The following is a 12,838-nucleotide window of genomic DNA, read 5'->3' as shown; positions in this document are numbered from 1 at the left end:
ATCGCCGCACTCGTTGCCACCAGCTGCCTATCCGCTTCGGACTGTCTCGGCCCCTAAACCTGCCGCATTGGCCGCCGCATCTCGACTGCACACCCTACAAGCAGCGGCCTTCGAGTGCGCAATCGCTGGGCCAGCCAGCGACCCAGCCAGTCCGCACACCCGCACACCATGCCCGACTTCATGTCGATCAAGTCGATCGTCTCGAAGCTCAAGGCGGAACCTGCACCCAACTCGCGCTTCGGGCCTGGCATCGGCCATGCCGGCGGCAACGCCGTCGTCGTCGAGGGCGACGACCGCACCTTCCGCGTCAACCTCGGCCTGCGCGGCGCTCAGGTCTTTTTCGCCCTGGTCGCCATGCTCATCGCCGTCTACATGGCCATCTTCCAGAGCAAGTGGGTCGGCAGCCCGTCGGGCCTCACCGGACTCCTCCTCTTTGTCACGGCCGCCAGTCTCGTCGCCTCGCTCATCTTTCTCGTCGTGCCCTTCATCTACGAGCGTTCCGGGTTCAAGAATCTAAAGGCGACCTACCGCGCGCTGCAGGAGGCCAGGGTGGGCATCGTCACCAACGCCACCTTTACCGGCCTCAACCTCATCCTCGCCCTCACCCAGACCATCTCGGCCTACACCTCGGCCGGCTGCAAGGACGCCACAAAGGACCCGCACGCCCAGGGCGACAAGAAGGACGACTTCATCAAGGAGATCCCCGGCTGGTGCCGCACCAAGCGCGCCGAGGCCGCCTTTTGCTGGTTCCTCTGGATCGCCTGGACGTTTAGCCTGCTCATCTTCCTGCGCCAGTGGCGCATCGAGCGCAAGCAGGGTCCCCGCATCCCGCCCTTTACCCACCCGACCGACGACTCGGCGTTTGAGCCCATCAACGACATGGACGAGGACGACGAGTACACCGGCTACCCACAGCACGCTGCCGGCGCGCCGCCGCTCTCGTCCTACGACCGGAGGGGCAGCAACCCGCTGGCCAACATCGAAGCCAAGTACGGCATGAACTCGGCCGCTGCTGGCGCCGGCAGGACCTCTGCCGCCCCGCCGTACGCAGGAGGGTACAGCACGGGCGCTCCAGACCCGTTTGCCGACGGGTATGCGGCGAGCCGGCCGTCGTACGACTACAACCAGTTTGCAGACCAGCATCCGAGCGCGTACGGCGTCGTCGACCCCTACAGCGCCATCCAGCAGCAGCTCCAGTCCTCGAGCCACGGTCACCCGCCACCCCCTATGCCCGATCTGGGTTTCCCGGGTGGATACCGGTAGCCCGCACCGCTCTCGCCCTTCGCCGTCGATCCGATGCCAACGTGACCGGCGCTCCTGCCGACGAGATGCCGTCGATGCGCTGCGATGGCCCATCCCCACCATCCTGTATCATACATCCTCCCGGGATCGTCCTCACCCCCGTCCCACATCCCCATGCTGTACTCTTATCGCCCTTTAGCTCACGGACCCGTCGTAATGCCGCCATGCTCGTCCCAGGTCCGCTCGTCCTCATGCCGGGTGAGCAGTTCGAACTCTCCCGTCACGCACATCGCGAGCGATCAAGGTAAGGGTGACGATGGCGGGGTATACATTGAGCATTTACCAGGTGTCGTTGTCTACTGACCACAGCATGCGCGCTTTGCCATCCTTCTCCGTCCACGGCTGCATCTAGGCACGCCACGCCACGCCACGCCACGCCATGCCACGTCACTCGATCCGCTCGACCTTCTCCCACTCGTCGCGATTGACGCCGCTCTCCGCCGAGTCGGGCACCATCTCAGTCTTGAGCGTCGCCTCAACGTCGCCGCCGACGTTGGCAGCGGAGCGAGGCGGCTTGAAGGGCTCGTTGTCCGCGACGAGCTCGTCGCCGGCGAGCGAGGCCCACGGCGGCAGGGCGCCGGCGCGCGCGCTCTTCCAGACGTTCTGCGCCATCTTCTCGCAGTAGCGCACGTAGTCGCGCGCCATCTTGAGCACCTTGCCGTCGCCGTCGCCGTTGTACGTCTCGTCTGGATCGACGCCCGCCAGCGCCAGGCGCGCGCCGACGCCCGGACCGGCTCCGCCCATGTCGGGCCGCCAGTCATCGATCCGCTCGCTGCCGACGTACTCGCGCCCCCACATGTCGCACCGCGAGCCGTACCGCCGCTTCGGGTCCAGGTGGTCCATGGGCGCCAGTGAGACGTGCGAGACCGACACGGCCCCCTTGAACGGGTCGATGGGGTGGTGCGGCGACCCGACGAGCCGGGCGAGGTAGAAGGCAAACCTCATGGCCAGCTCGAGCCAGCTAAAGAGGAAGTCGGCCATCATCGACGACGCAACGACGCCCGGATGCGTGAGGAAGACGCGCGGCTCGAGCTCCGGCGACAGGGCACGCGACGCCGGCGGCAGGCCGAGGTAGCCCTTGTTGGGCACGAAGCCCTGCGAGTCGCCTCGCGTCGACGTCGGCGCCGACAGGCCGCGGTTCTCGTCGACGGGCGTGAGCCCGGGGAAGCTGGGCCGCTCGTCGCGCGGCGTACCAGGCTGCGTCCGGATCTGCCGCTTCTGCAGCGCGTCGTCCAGGCCGAATGCGGCCAGCTCGCACTGATACTTTGTCGACTCGTAAGGCAGCGGCGACTTTTTGGCGTCCTTGCACTCGTAGTCGGTCGGGTCGACGTAGTGCGAAAAGGCCTCGACCGAGCTCGTCCAGATGACGCGCGACGACACCGAGTAGGGCGTGGACCGCAGCGATGGCAGCAGCGCACGCACCAAGACCCAGTGTGCGCCGACGTTGCACTGCCACACCCAGCCGAAACCATCGTCGCTGATGTCGCCCGCTCGCTGGATCTTGTAGGCCGGCCAGGTGACGGCATAGCGGAAGCTCGTCATGACCATCCAGGTGGCGTGCAGCCAGTCGAGGCCGATCCACGCCGAGGAGCCCGCGTTGAGGATGATGTGGGTGAGATAAGGGTACCTGCGTGCGGACGGATCGGAGGGAGAGTTGTGCGCACTTCTGGGTCAGCGTTGTTCCAAGGTCGCCGGCTGCACCGGTGGCGCAACAGGGCGAAGAATCTGCGGCAGGCTCACCTTCCACGGATGGTCCTCGCGCACTCGAGAGCGCTGGCCATGCTCCCGAGGTCGAGCGGAGCAAACTCGATACGCGTGCCCTGACAGAAGCGCTTCCGGTACTCTGCATTGGCCCGTCGGTCTCTCGTCTCGACCGACTCGTCGAGGTCGGGCGATGCCGGAGATGGACTCGGCGAGTCGAGCTCCGCCTCGTCCTGCGCATCAGCCTCGCCTACCACAGCCGCAGCGGAGCGGAGCTTGCGCCTCCTGCGCACATTGTTCTCCTGGGCATGGGCGACGAGCGCGGGATCGGCGTCCTCGTGGGGGATGTTGGCGCGGAGATCGGCCTCGTCGTGGAGATCCTCGAGCTTATCGTCCTTTGAGGAGTCGTCAAAGGCGTAGGCCCAGGACTCTGGCGGACCCGCCGGGGTGTCTACGTGGTCCGGGAGGTTCTCGATCCACTTGAGGAGCTGGTGGAGCTGGCGCCTCGCCTTGTGCGCCTTGATCGGGTTGCGGCAGGCAAGGATGATGGTGGCGCCGTCGGCGGCCGCGTAGGGGCTGGGTGCATACTGCGTCGACTCTGGGCGGTTCTTTTGCGGGTTGGTGGGCACGGTGTCGGTGGGCGTGGGCGACGAGAGCTGTACGATGAGGCGCTGGCAGATGCCGAAGCCGACGCCGGTGTTGGCGCCCGTTACGAGGACGATGGGCCGTTTTGGCTCGGACGACGACGAGGAGGTGCGCGCTGCTGCTGGCGCCCCATTTGGAGCGTCCATGGCGAGGTGGTGACCGGCGAGCCCAGGGGAGAAAACTTGAGAGGGAGCAACGAGAAGGGGCACACGAGATGTCAAGGAGAAGTGGACAGGGAGAGGTGGCTGTCAGACGACAACGACGTCGAGGAGAAGGGGCAGACAGGGGTCCAGCACCACGGACAGGTCGGAATCGGATGACCAACAGGCGGGCACCCCTTTGCCGGCGTGTGAGAAGGCTCAGGTGTTGGACTCGCGGCTCTGTCGTGCGAGTCGAGAAGGCCTTCTTCTTCAGGTCCCTCGTGCCCGTGGCCTGCTCTGGCCAGGCCAGGCGACAGAGGTGCAGCGCCATTCCTTCTTTTCTCGCCGGCCTTGCTCTCCACACTACTCTCAACCACCTCTCCACCGCCTCCCCCCTCATCCTGACCACCTACCCAACATGTCTGCACAGCGAGCAAAGCAGGCCATCTCGGGCGCCTATGCCCAGTTTGCCAACGACAAGGTGAGCTCAGGCTGCGTCGTCCGGGCCCCACTGCAGACCCGCCTCCCGCAACGCTCACCCTGTACTCACGACCGCCCACCTAGCTCCCTTCTCTGATACTGCCCAAACGGCGCCGCCTGCTGCCCCTGCACTTCAACCCGGTACCCTACTATGCTCATTCTCGCTCCATCTACGGCCCCGCATCCCAGGCCGCGGTCGAGTCTCTCCAGGCCAAGTCCGACCTCTCCCTGGTCGAGCTCACCAAGCAGTTCGCCGCGCTCACCGCGAAGAGCTCCCAGATCTTTGGCGCTGATGCCCAGTCCGAGAAAAAGTCGCTCAAATGGCTCTCCAGACTCGACTCGACCTCCGAGGACCAGCTGACCTCGGCCGACAGCCTCAAGGCCCTCGACCAGGAGCTCGCCAGCCAGACGTTTGTCGCCTCCAACCAGCCCACCGCCGCCGACCTCGCCCTCTTTGCCGCCCTCTACCCCACCGTCTCCAAGCTCGCAGCTGCCGATCAGCACGCCCACCCTTCTCTTGTCCGCTACGTCTCGCACATCTCCAATCTTCCGGCCTCGGCCCAGCTCGGGTTCGCTCCGTTTGAGCCGGCCTACGACGGCATGCCCCAGATCGAGAGGAAGAAGCCCGAGGACCTTAAGAAGGAGAAGCAGAAGAACAAGGAGGCTGCCAAGCAGTCGCAGCAGCAGGTTCCCGCCGATGTCAAGGCCCCCGCTGCCCCCGCCGCCGCCGCCGCTGGTGGTGCCGCCGCTGCCGAGGGCAAGGCCGGCAAGAAGGAGAAGAAGGAAAAGGCGCCCAAGGAGGCAAAGGCCGGTGGAGGCGGCGGAGGCGGCAAGAAGGGCGCGCCCGTCGAGCTCGGACCGCCGCAGCCCTCGATGGTCGACCTCCGCGTGGGCAAGATTGTCAACATCTCGAGGCACCCCGATGCCGACTCGCTCTACCTCGAGCAGGTCGACTTTGGCGAGCCCGAGGGCCCGCGCCAGATCCTCTCCGGCCTGGTCAAGTACGTCCCCATCGAGAAGATGGAGAACAGGATGGTCATTGGCGTCTGCAACCTCAAGCCCGCCAGCATGAGGGGCATCAAGTCGTACGGCATGCTGCTGTGCGCCTCGACAAAGGGCACCGCCAACGAGGCCGTCGAGCCCGTCTCGCCGCCCGAGGGCTCCAAGCCCGGCGACCGCGTCTACGTCGAGGGATTCGAGGGCATCGAGCCCGAGGCCGTTCTCAACCCCAAGAAGAAGGTGCGTAGCAGTTCTGCCTTGGTCTCCCGCCGGCCGGGGTATCGCGAAGCTGACCAAGCCGGTCCTCTGGTCTGCTTCCGCCGACCACGATGTGCCCTCGTTTCCCGCAGATCTTTGAGACGATCCAGCCTGGCTATACGACCACCGCCGACCGACAGGCTGCGTGGGTTGGGCCGCTGCCAGGCGCCGCCGACCCCGAGGCCGACAAGAAGGTCCGACTGCTGCGGACCTCGAGCGGTGTCTGCTACGCCGAGACCCTCGCCCACGCCGCCCTTTCGTAGATGCTTACAGGGAGACGAGCGCAGCCGCTGCCCCAAAGTACAAAAAGTCACACATCGACCCTTGCTTCCGACAGCCTCGATAGCCTGGGAATCTGATAGGCCGGGAGCGTCGCTCGGGCGTCCTCTGCGATGGTCAAGACCCCACAGCGCCGCCCGTCAAGCCTTCTATTCCGCCTCGAAGGGGGAGGCGGCGACCCTTGAGCGCCCGGCGCTCGTGGAAACGCTTCCAGAGGTGATCTGACGACTGATGGGCATTCATGCGGCGCTTGCTGGGCCCTTCGACCTCTTCGACCGGCAGCCAGAGGCCGTGGCTGCGGTGCTTGGGCTTCTTCTGCCGTCGTTTGTGTCGATGCCGGCGTACGGTAGGATGCGCTGGATCTCTTGGTTGGCCACGGGTTCCGGCAGCTGCTCGCGAATCTGCGGGCCTGAGAGCTTGGGCTGCCTGCGCTTGAGAAAGACGATGTGGCCGCGCTGCCGCTCCGTGATCCTCCGTCCGCGCCCCTCGGTCTTCTTGTACGCCTTCATCTCGCGATTCTCGGCGTCGGCGGCGTCGACGGGCTCGCCGGCGTCAAAGGTGCGCGCCTTTAGGTCGTCGACGGCCGACTTGTCGACGCCGTACAGGTCTCCTGCAGTGCAGCGCTAGGAACTCGACAGAACTGGGTGAGTCGAAAGAGCGGCCAGCGATGATGTCAGGGTTGGTGAAGGCGTCGCTTCGAGATGCCCGCCTGGGTCGACATTCGGGCGAGAAAGTCGAGTGGGCCAGCGAGGATCGGACCAGCCATGACGATCTCGACGGCGCGCACGGGCGAGGTGGTGGCGGAGGGCCCGCTCGCTACCGGCGATGCGCTTCTACGCCGCATCTTGTTTGCGACGATCCGGCTGTCATCACTCAGCTGGCGCAGGCACAGGTCCGGATGGCGCAGGCGCAGGCGCAGGCCATGGATCAGCCGCAACGCGACGCGCCTAGGGGGCTGGGTTGCGTTGCTTGCTGCCTGGTCCCCCAGCCAGGGTGGGCCCCCATCGATCTACACGACGCGCAGCCATCCAATCAAAAGCAGGACGAGCGGCGGGCACGTCGAGGAGTTTCAGCCGCCCTTCGGCACCAGAGCAGAGGCGGACATGCCGAGATTTCACATCGATCTGGCATCTGGCCCGCCCGGCCCTGCCGCGTGCGGCATTCCAACGAGAGGTTGACGCGTCGCAGGTCCAAACTCTGCGCGGGCGTCTGGGCTGTCTATCTCTGCCCTGGCCCTAGCCTGTTGAGCAGGCGCAAGCAGCAAGCACGAGGTGGCACGGTTGACGCGCGTTCGATGCCTGCCTGCTGCCGGCCTGTGCTTGCCTGCCGGTGTGCCTGCCTGGCAGTTGCGCTGTAGCGGGACGTGGCGCTCGCTCAACGCACGCAGGCAGGGAGGCGGCAAGCTTAACCTTTTGGGTGTGCCGCGACCAATTTTTCACCCCCGTCACTCCGTCACGCCCCCGTCCCTCGTCGCTACCGGTACCTCCTTGCTACGGTCACATCCCGACTCCCGTACCATTTCACCTCCATCACCTCCACCATCCTACGAGCACAGCTTGGATCAGTGCAGTGCAGTGCCGCACTCTTAGCTCAACCCGCCGCCCCATTCATCGGCATAGCCGCCGTCAGTTGAGCGGACCGCCAACCGCACAGCGTCGGCCTCGCCGCCGTCGCCGCCCTTGTCGCCACCACCACCACCACCAACACCGCCACCTTCGTCGGCCGGTCCCGCCCGTCGACGGGTCGGCCATTGGCCTTCTCAAAGGCGCTCCCATCCCGAGCATTGTGGACGAACCGCACCTTGGCTCTCTGAATCGGTCCCACCAAATCGAGCACCTCGCACCACCTCAACGCCGTCACCCCGCTTCCGCTTCGGAGCGGAATCATCTTTCCGCATCTCCCTCGACCCGCACCTGCGCCCCAAGATACGGCGGCTTCCTTCCGCACCCACGCAGAGTCCATCTCTGTCTGCTTGTCCTACCGCGACCCGCACAATCAGCGACCGCTTCCGCCTTCACTCTTTAGAACGAGCGGCACCATCTGCGGACCCTTGCGACGGAATCGCCCATTGCCACAGCCCGCAATCACCCGCACCGACTGGGCAATGCGCCCAGGCCCTTTCAACATCCTCCCTCAAGATGCTTCTAGATCCATCAGCTGATCTCTCGTCCAGTCCCGTCGACAAAGGACCCATGTCCTCGACATCCTCTTCCGCACGCTCGAGCCCCGCCCGCCCGCGATTCGAAGTTGAAATCGTAAGTCCTCGACGCATCTGCACTTTGCAGGGGCACCGCACGGACTTCGAGCTGACGCCACCCTCCTCACCTCGGCCCCTCCTGCCTCAGTACGCCCATGCCCTCAAGGCTCGACTCGAACTTGCCTCGTTCAAGGCCATCAACGGCCTGGGCAAGGCCAACATCGACGACCTCGAAAGAAGCGCAGACCTCTCGTCGACCATGAGGGCCGTCGCCCCCTCGCCGTGGCAACCATCCCAGCCCACGCCGTCGGGTCAGGTTTCCGCCGCCTTGCAATCCAGCGCCACTGACGGCCAGGGTTCCTCGTCGCCATCTAAGACGCCCGACCTGGTGCGGGACTCGAAAGCGGCCACCGCTGCCACAAAGGCCCCACGGTCCATCTACGCCGACATCTTTGGCAAGGACTTTGGTCGAGACCCACCATTGGTCCAGGCAAGCCCGGTCCGGGCGACCGACTCGCGAGCCAAGGCTACCGTTCCCAGCGTGGGCCGCAACTCGTCGCAGAGCACCCCTTCCTCCTCGCGCTTGATCGGCACATCTTCCCTGCTGGACAAGGCCGCCTCTTCGCCGCAGCTCGGATCGCCAGAGCGCAGGAATGGCCGCTTCGACTGGCACAACAACCCCTCCGCGGAGATGAAGGCTCGCGAGCAGGAGCTTGCTGCGAGCGGCCACCACTTCGAAGTCCCGGCCATTTCGCCCACGAAGCGTGTCCGGCTAACGTCGGCCGCAGGCGCCCTGCTCGCCTCGCCGCGACGCGCTCGCATGCACAGCAGCGGCAACAGCCAGGCACCGGCCTTCCTGCCTAACGGCCACCTCGCATCGTCGTTGGCACAAGGTCTCGGAATCAGCGCACCTCGCACTCCACGTTCGCGCTACAACTCGGCCGCCGGGCGCCAGGCAGTGCCCCATCTGCCTCCCGGGCAGCAGATGGACCAAGACCAAGAGGAGCGTGACCGCGTAGCCAGCACGCTCGCCATGATGGCCGAAGACAGGGCCGCTGCCAAGCAAACCGACAGCAGCGGCAGTGGCGGCAGCAGCAGCGGCGGCGGTGGCAGTGAAAGGCAGGCGCTCCCTGCCACTCCGCGAAAGGGAGGCTTCGCCGATCCCGGCAGCATCACACCTGTGCGGGCCGGCAGCCACCGCGGACATCGTCGAAACGTTTCGTGGGCCAATCCGAGCGACAGCTTGCACGCGCAACAGCGGTCGCAGCGACAACATCTCGAAGCTGCGCAGCCGGACAGGCCGAAGACACCCGAGCGTCGCATCAACGATGACGACGAGGGCGCTGCGCACTACCTCCTCTACCTCGCATCCTCCCCCTCGCCCGCCGGCGCCACTCGATCCACGGCAAGGTTCGAAGGCGCAACACCCTCCCTTCACCCACTTCGATCCACAACAGGTGGACTCAACGGCCTCCAGGATGCTGCAGAGCCCACCAACGGCTCTGTTGCGCCTGCGTCTAGCAACGAATCGGACAGCCCGAGCAGCGAAGCGGCCAAGCGCAAACGGGATAGCGAGGGTCGAATGCCAATCACGCCTCCGTCATCTGGACGAGCGCGGCATCAGCGGAACCCCCTTAGGCCACTGGAGAGTCTGTCGAGTTCAGACACCAGCGACCAGAGCAGTCACCAGCCGCCGCAGCTGGGCTCGCCCCCACGCACACCGCCACGGACCGCCGCCCCGCTGCCGCGAGGTCCGGACGTGGCCAACGCGTCATCCGCCCTGTACGACTGGTCGGGCGATGCGGCTCCAAAGACGCCGCCGCCGCTCATGCAGCCACACACCCCGCAAGCGCCCGGCTCGGAGTTCTCCTATGCCGAGTTTGTCAACGTTAGCCCGAGCCCCAAGCCCCGCACCGTCGGACGGACGCCCGGCACCAGCGGCCGAGCATGGACGGACGCACACGGTCTCGGTAGAGCGCCCACGTCCGGCAGCGGTGCGGACGGCACGCCGAGTCGAGGTACAGCTTCGCGCGGCCGGTTCCTGCACCGCTACGACGACGAATGGAACGAGGATGCTTGGGACTCGGCCGCCACGACGCTGACGCCCGGTCCGGCTGCCAAGGTCCTCGCGAGGCATTCGAGGACATCGTCTTCGGCCTCGATCGGCAGCAACCCTGCACCCGCCCGCACCCTCGACTTTGACTGAGCGGGCAAAGTCCGCGCCCCGTCGCGATCAACCACCCCCAAGGACAATCGAACCGCCTATCCGATCCGCTTCCTAGACCCTTGCCAGCCTCGGCCGCTCCGACCCTGTTTGGGTGGTCTCGTGTACTCTGCGGGCTTTCTTGTACCCCACCGCGGCCGACCTTTCGCGATACCCTCTGCCTGACCCTGGTGCGGCGACTCCTCGATCCCACCGGCCGGCCTTGTTGTACTCTGCTCCCCCCCTCTGGAGCTTTCCTGTTGTGATTGTACCGTCTTGGAGCGAGACCCGGACACCGAATCGAATCTCGGTCTGTACAGCCTGTACGGCGAGGGGTGACAGCGATGAGGCATGTATTGCCGCGGTCGCTCCTCGCCTGCCCCCACTCTGACACTCCGGGGGCGCCATCTAGATCTTTGGTCTACCTTCTGCCTTTTCGTCGCCTTTCCCGGCCCCGCTGCCGCCCGCCGAGGGGTCGAGGACGACGGAGCTGGCGAGGCTGTTTCCCTCCTTTTCGATCCACGCATCGTGCCTCCGGCAGAGTTCGCGGACGATGTCCTCTTCCAGCTCTCTCTCGCCGCCTTTGCCGCCGCCGTTGGGCACCGCCGTCGAGGTCGAGGTCGCGGTCGCGGTGGCGGACGCGGAGCTCGAGAGCGACGGCTGTTCCGGCGACGCGCCCAGCCTCATCCACGTCGACGTGAACTCGTCGGCCTCTATCGTCCCGTCGCCCTGGGACGCCTCGAGCTCCCGCTCCGCCTTGGTCCGGTGGTTCTTGCGCTCCACGAAGACGACCTCAAACTTTCGCCGGTTGAGGTCGTTGCCGATCACCAGCTGGTGCCCGTACCGTTCTAGCGCGGTGACGGCCTTGGGGATCAGCAGGTTCGGGTCGGTCTCGAGCTGCAGGCGTGGGCGAGGAAGGTGTAGCAAAGCAACTGGTGAGCCTCGCTAAGAGCAAGGGAGGTACAGGATAGGGTGGGGCGACCGATGCGCCGTCACTTACCTTGAAGCTGACGACGAAGCCTTCCGGCGCCCACTTTTCGACCATCGGCTTGAGCACCTTGGGCACCTGGTCCATTTCAATGACAAGGGAGCCCTTGCCGGACTGGATCTTGTGCTCGGGCTGTACGGGAGTCGGCACGAGGTGCAGCAAAGAGATCAGCGCGAGTTCATTCGACATCAAGAACGGACCGACGGTCGAGGCGAGCATCTCGGCGCTACGCACCACGCTCGTCGAGGGGATGAAAAAGTCGCTGACGGCGGCGGCGAGGTAGTACATGCCCTTGCGTCCCAGCGGCTGCATGAGCTTGCTGAGGGCGCGCAGGAGCCAGAGGTACTCATTGACGGTGACAAACGAGACGGTGTGCAGGAGGCCAGATTGCCGCGTGTTGAGGTAGGCCTGGAGGACGGGGCGGAGGTGGTCGACGTGCTGTGGCAGGACGCGGATGACGTCGCCCTCGTCCTGAGCTCCGGCCTCCTCTTGCGATGGCAGGTGGCTGACCGGGTCGGCGAGTAGGTCAAAGAAGGGGTTGGTCGTGTGGCTGTAGTGTCGGGTGTAGGGGGCGAGGCTGTGTTGCCGGCTCATGAAGATGACGGCGTAGCCCGCCGAGAGAAAGTACTCTGCCGACGCCGAGCCGCGGGTGCCGGCGGAGAAGTTGTCGAGGAAGCGGACCACGTTCTTCTCGAGCGGCACCGTGGTTCCTCCACTGGTTACGAGAACGACCTTCCTGCCCTCGGCGACGTGACGCTGGATGAACTCCGAGGTGGACTTGGAGATCTGGTCGAGGTTGGGGGGTGGTGCCTGGGTCTGGAAGAAGCGGTCCGACGACCACTTGGTCGACGACTCGCCCGGCGACGACGACATGGTGGTGGCGATGGGATCGAGGTTGCGCTCAGTCGGAAGCGGTCCGCTCTGAGATCAAGACAAAGAGGTGAGAGAGTTGGGTATGGTCCAGGGCAAGATGGCGGGGCCGGGGCAGAAGAGGTGTCGGGGAGGTCAAAGGGGTGGCCAAGTGCCTACGGCCTCGAGGCCTGCCGGGGGTCCAGGCCGGAGCAGCCGCACCCAACCCCAAAAAGAAGCTCAGGCCAACCTCGCCCGCTCACCTCCGGATTTCGAGAGAGGCGGCCACCGCGAAGCCCAGCCGGCGTCGGCCCCTGCCGCTGTTTGACCCGCTCGGCGACATCGATCTGGTCGGCGGAGGAATCGGAGGTCTCCGAGCGACAGCTTCCTAGCTAGCCTTTGCGGCTGACTGTGTATCGTCCAGAAGACGTTGCCGTCGGCAGGCTTCCGGGAGCCACTTCGGATGGGCCGCCGCTGCAGCGGCCAGGCCCGACGCCGGCGTGGTCTGGCACGGCGGCACGAAAAAGTCGGAAGGCGGGTGTGATGCTCGGGCAGCCCATCCTCACACACACATATCCGCACGCTTGCATACGTGCCCTGCCTGCCGCCCCAAGCCTGACCGAGCCTAGGCGGCCTGCGGCTGGCTGCTTGGTCCACAAGTCCTGCTGGGGCGGCCCGTCGCGATCTAACGGGTCCAATGCCCGCCACGCATTCCCGGCAAACCACCACCACCACCACCATAGCACCCTCATCCGCGTATCACGCTCCGCCACCAGCCGCATCAACCCCCAACCCGA

The 12,838-nt window shown here is 65.8% G+C and overlaps 6 protein-coding genes across 6 annotated transcripts; 3 read left to right on the top strand and 3 right to left on the bottom strand.

The window, feature by feature from the left end:
• Positions 1-168: 168 nt before the first annotated feature.
• On the top strand, positions 169-1,263 carry PFL1_04974 (uncharacterized protein; the record flags this gene model as incomplete). Its single annotated transcript, XM_007882504.1, has 1 exon — positions 169-1,263. One exon carries the CDS (start codon positions 169-171, stop codon positions 1,261-1,263), a length of 1,095 nt encoding a protein of 364 aa, XP_007880695.1.
• A 426-nt stretch (positions 1,264-1,689) lies between these two features.
• Positions 1,690-3,794, bottom strand: PFL1_04973 (uncharacterized protein; the record flags this gene model as incomplete). The annotated part of the gene is made up of 2 exons (XM_007882503.1): positions 1,690-2,929; positions 3,043-3,794. The coding sequence occupies 2 exons, from the start codon at positions 3,792-3,794 to the stop codon at positions 1,690-1,692; spliced, it is 1,992 nt and encodes a 663-aa protein (XP_007880694.1).
• Positions 3,795-4,206: 412 nt separating this feature from the next.
• PFL1_04972 (uncharacterized protein) lies at positions 4,207-5,788 on the top strand (the record flags this gene model as incomplete). The annotated part of the gene is made up of 3 exons (XM_007882502.1): positions 4,207-4,269; positions 4,458-5,507; positions 5,618-5,788. 3 exons carry the CDS (start codon positions 4,207-4,209, stop codon positions 5,786-5,788), a joined length of 1,284 nt encoding a protein of 427 aa, XP_007880693.1.
• A 255-nt stretch (positions 5,789-6,043) lies between these two features.
• On the bottom strand, positions 6,044-6,570 carry PFL1_04971 (uncharacterized protein; the record flags this gene model as incomplete). Its single annotated transcript, XM_007882501.1, has 2 exons — positions 6,044-6,414; positions 6,564-6,570. The coding sequence occupies 2 exons, from the start codon at positions 6,568-6,570 to the stop codon at positions 6,044-6,046; spliced, it is 378 nt and encodes a 125-aa protein (XP_007880692.1).
• Positions 6,571-7,942: 1,372 nt separating this feature from the next.
• PFL1_04970 (uncharacterized protein) lies at positions 7,943-10,207 on the top strand (the record flags this gene model as incomplete). The annotated part of the gene is made up of 2 exons (XM_007882500.1): positions 7,943-8,059; positions 8,150-10,207. 2 exons carry the CDS (start codon positions 7,943-7,945, stop codon positions 10,205-10,207), a joined length of 2,175 nt encoding a protein of 724 aa, XP_007880691.1.
• A 405-nt stretch (positions 10,208-10,612) lies between these two features.
• On the bottom strand, positions 10,613-12,065 carry PFL1_04969 (uncharacterized protein; the record flags this gene model as incomplete). The annotated part of the gene is made up of 3 exons (XM_007882499.1): positions 10,613-11,101; positions 11,205-11,324; positions 11,427-12,065. 3 exons carry the CDS (start codon positions 12,063-12,065, stop codon positions 10,613-10,615), a joined length of 1,248 nt encoding a protein of 415 aa, XP_007880690.1.
• Between the last annotated feature and the right edge of the window lie 773 nt (positions 12,066-12,838).

This window comes from Pseudozyma flocculosa (genome assembly GCF_000417875.1).
Source record: "Pseudozyma flocculosa PF-1 unplaced genomic scaffold scaffold00017, whole genome shotgun sequence".
NCBI classification, from domain to species: domain Eukaryota; kingdom Fungi; phylum Basidiomycota; class Ustilaginomycetes; order Ustilaginales; family Ustilaginaceae; genus Pseudozyma; species Pseudozyma flocculosa.
The sequence above is the reverse complement of the archived record's forward strand: the minus strand, read 5'-3'. Positions and strand labels throughout refer to the sequence as shown.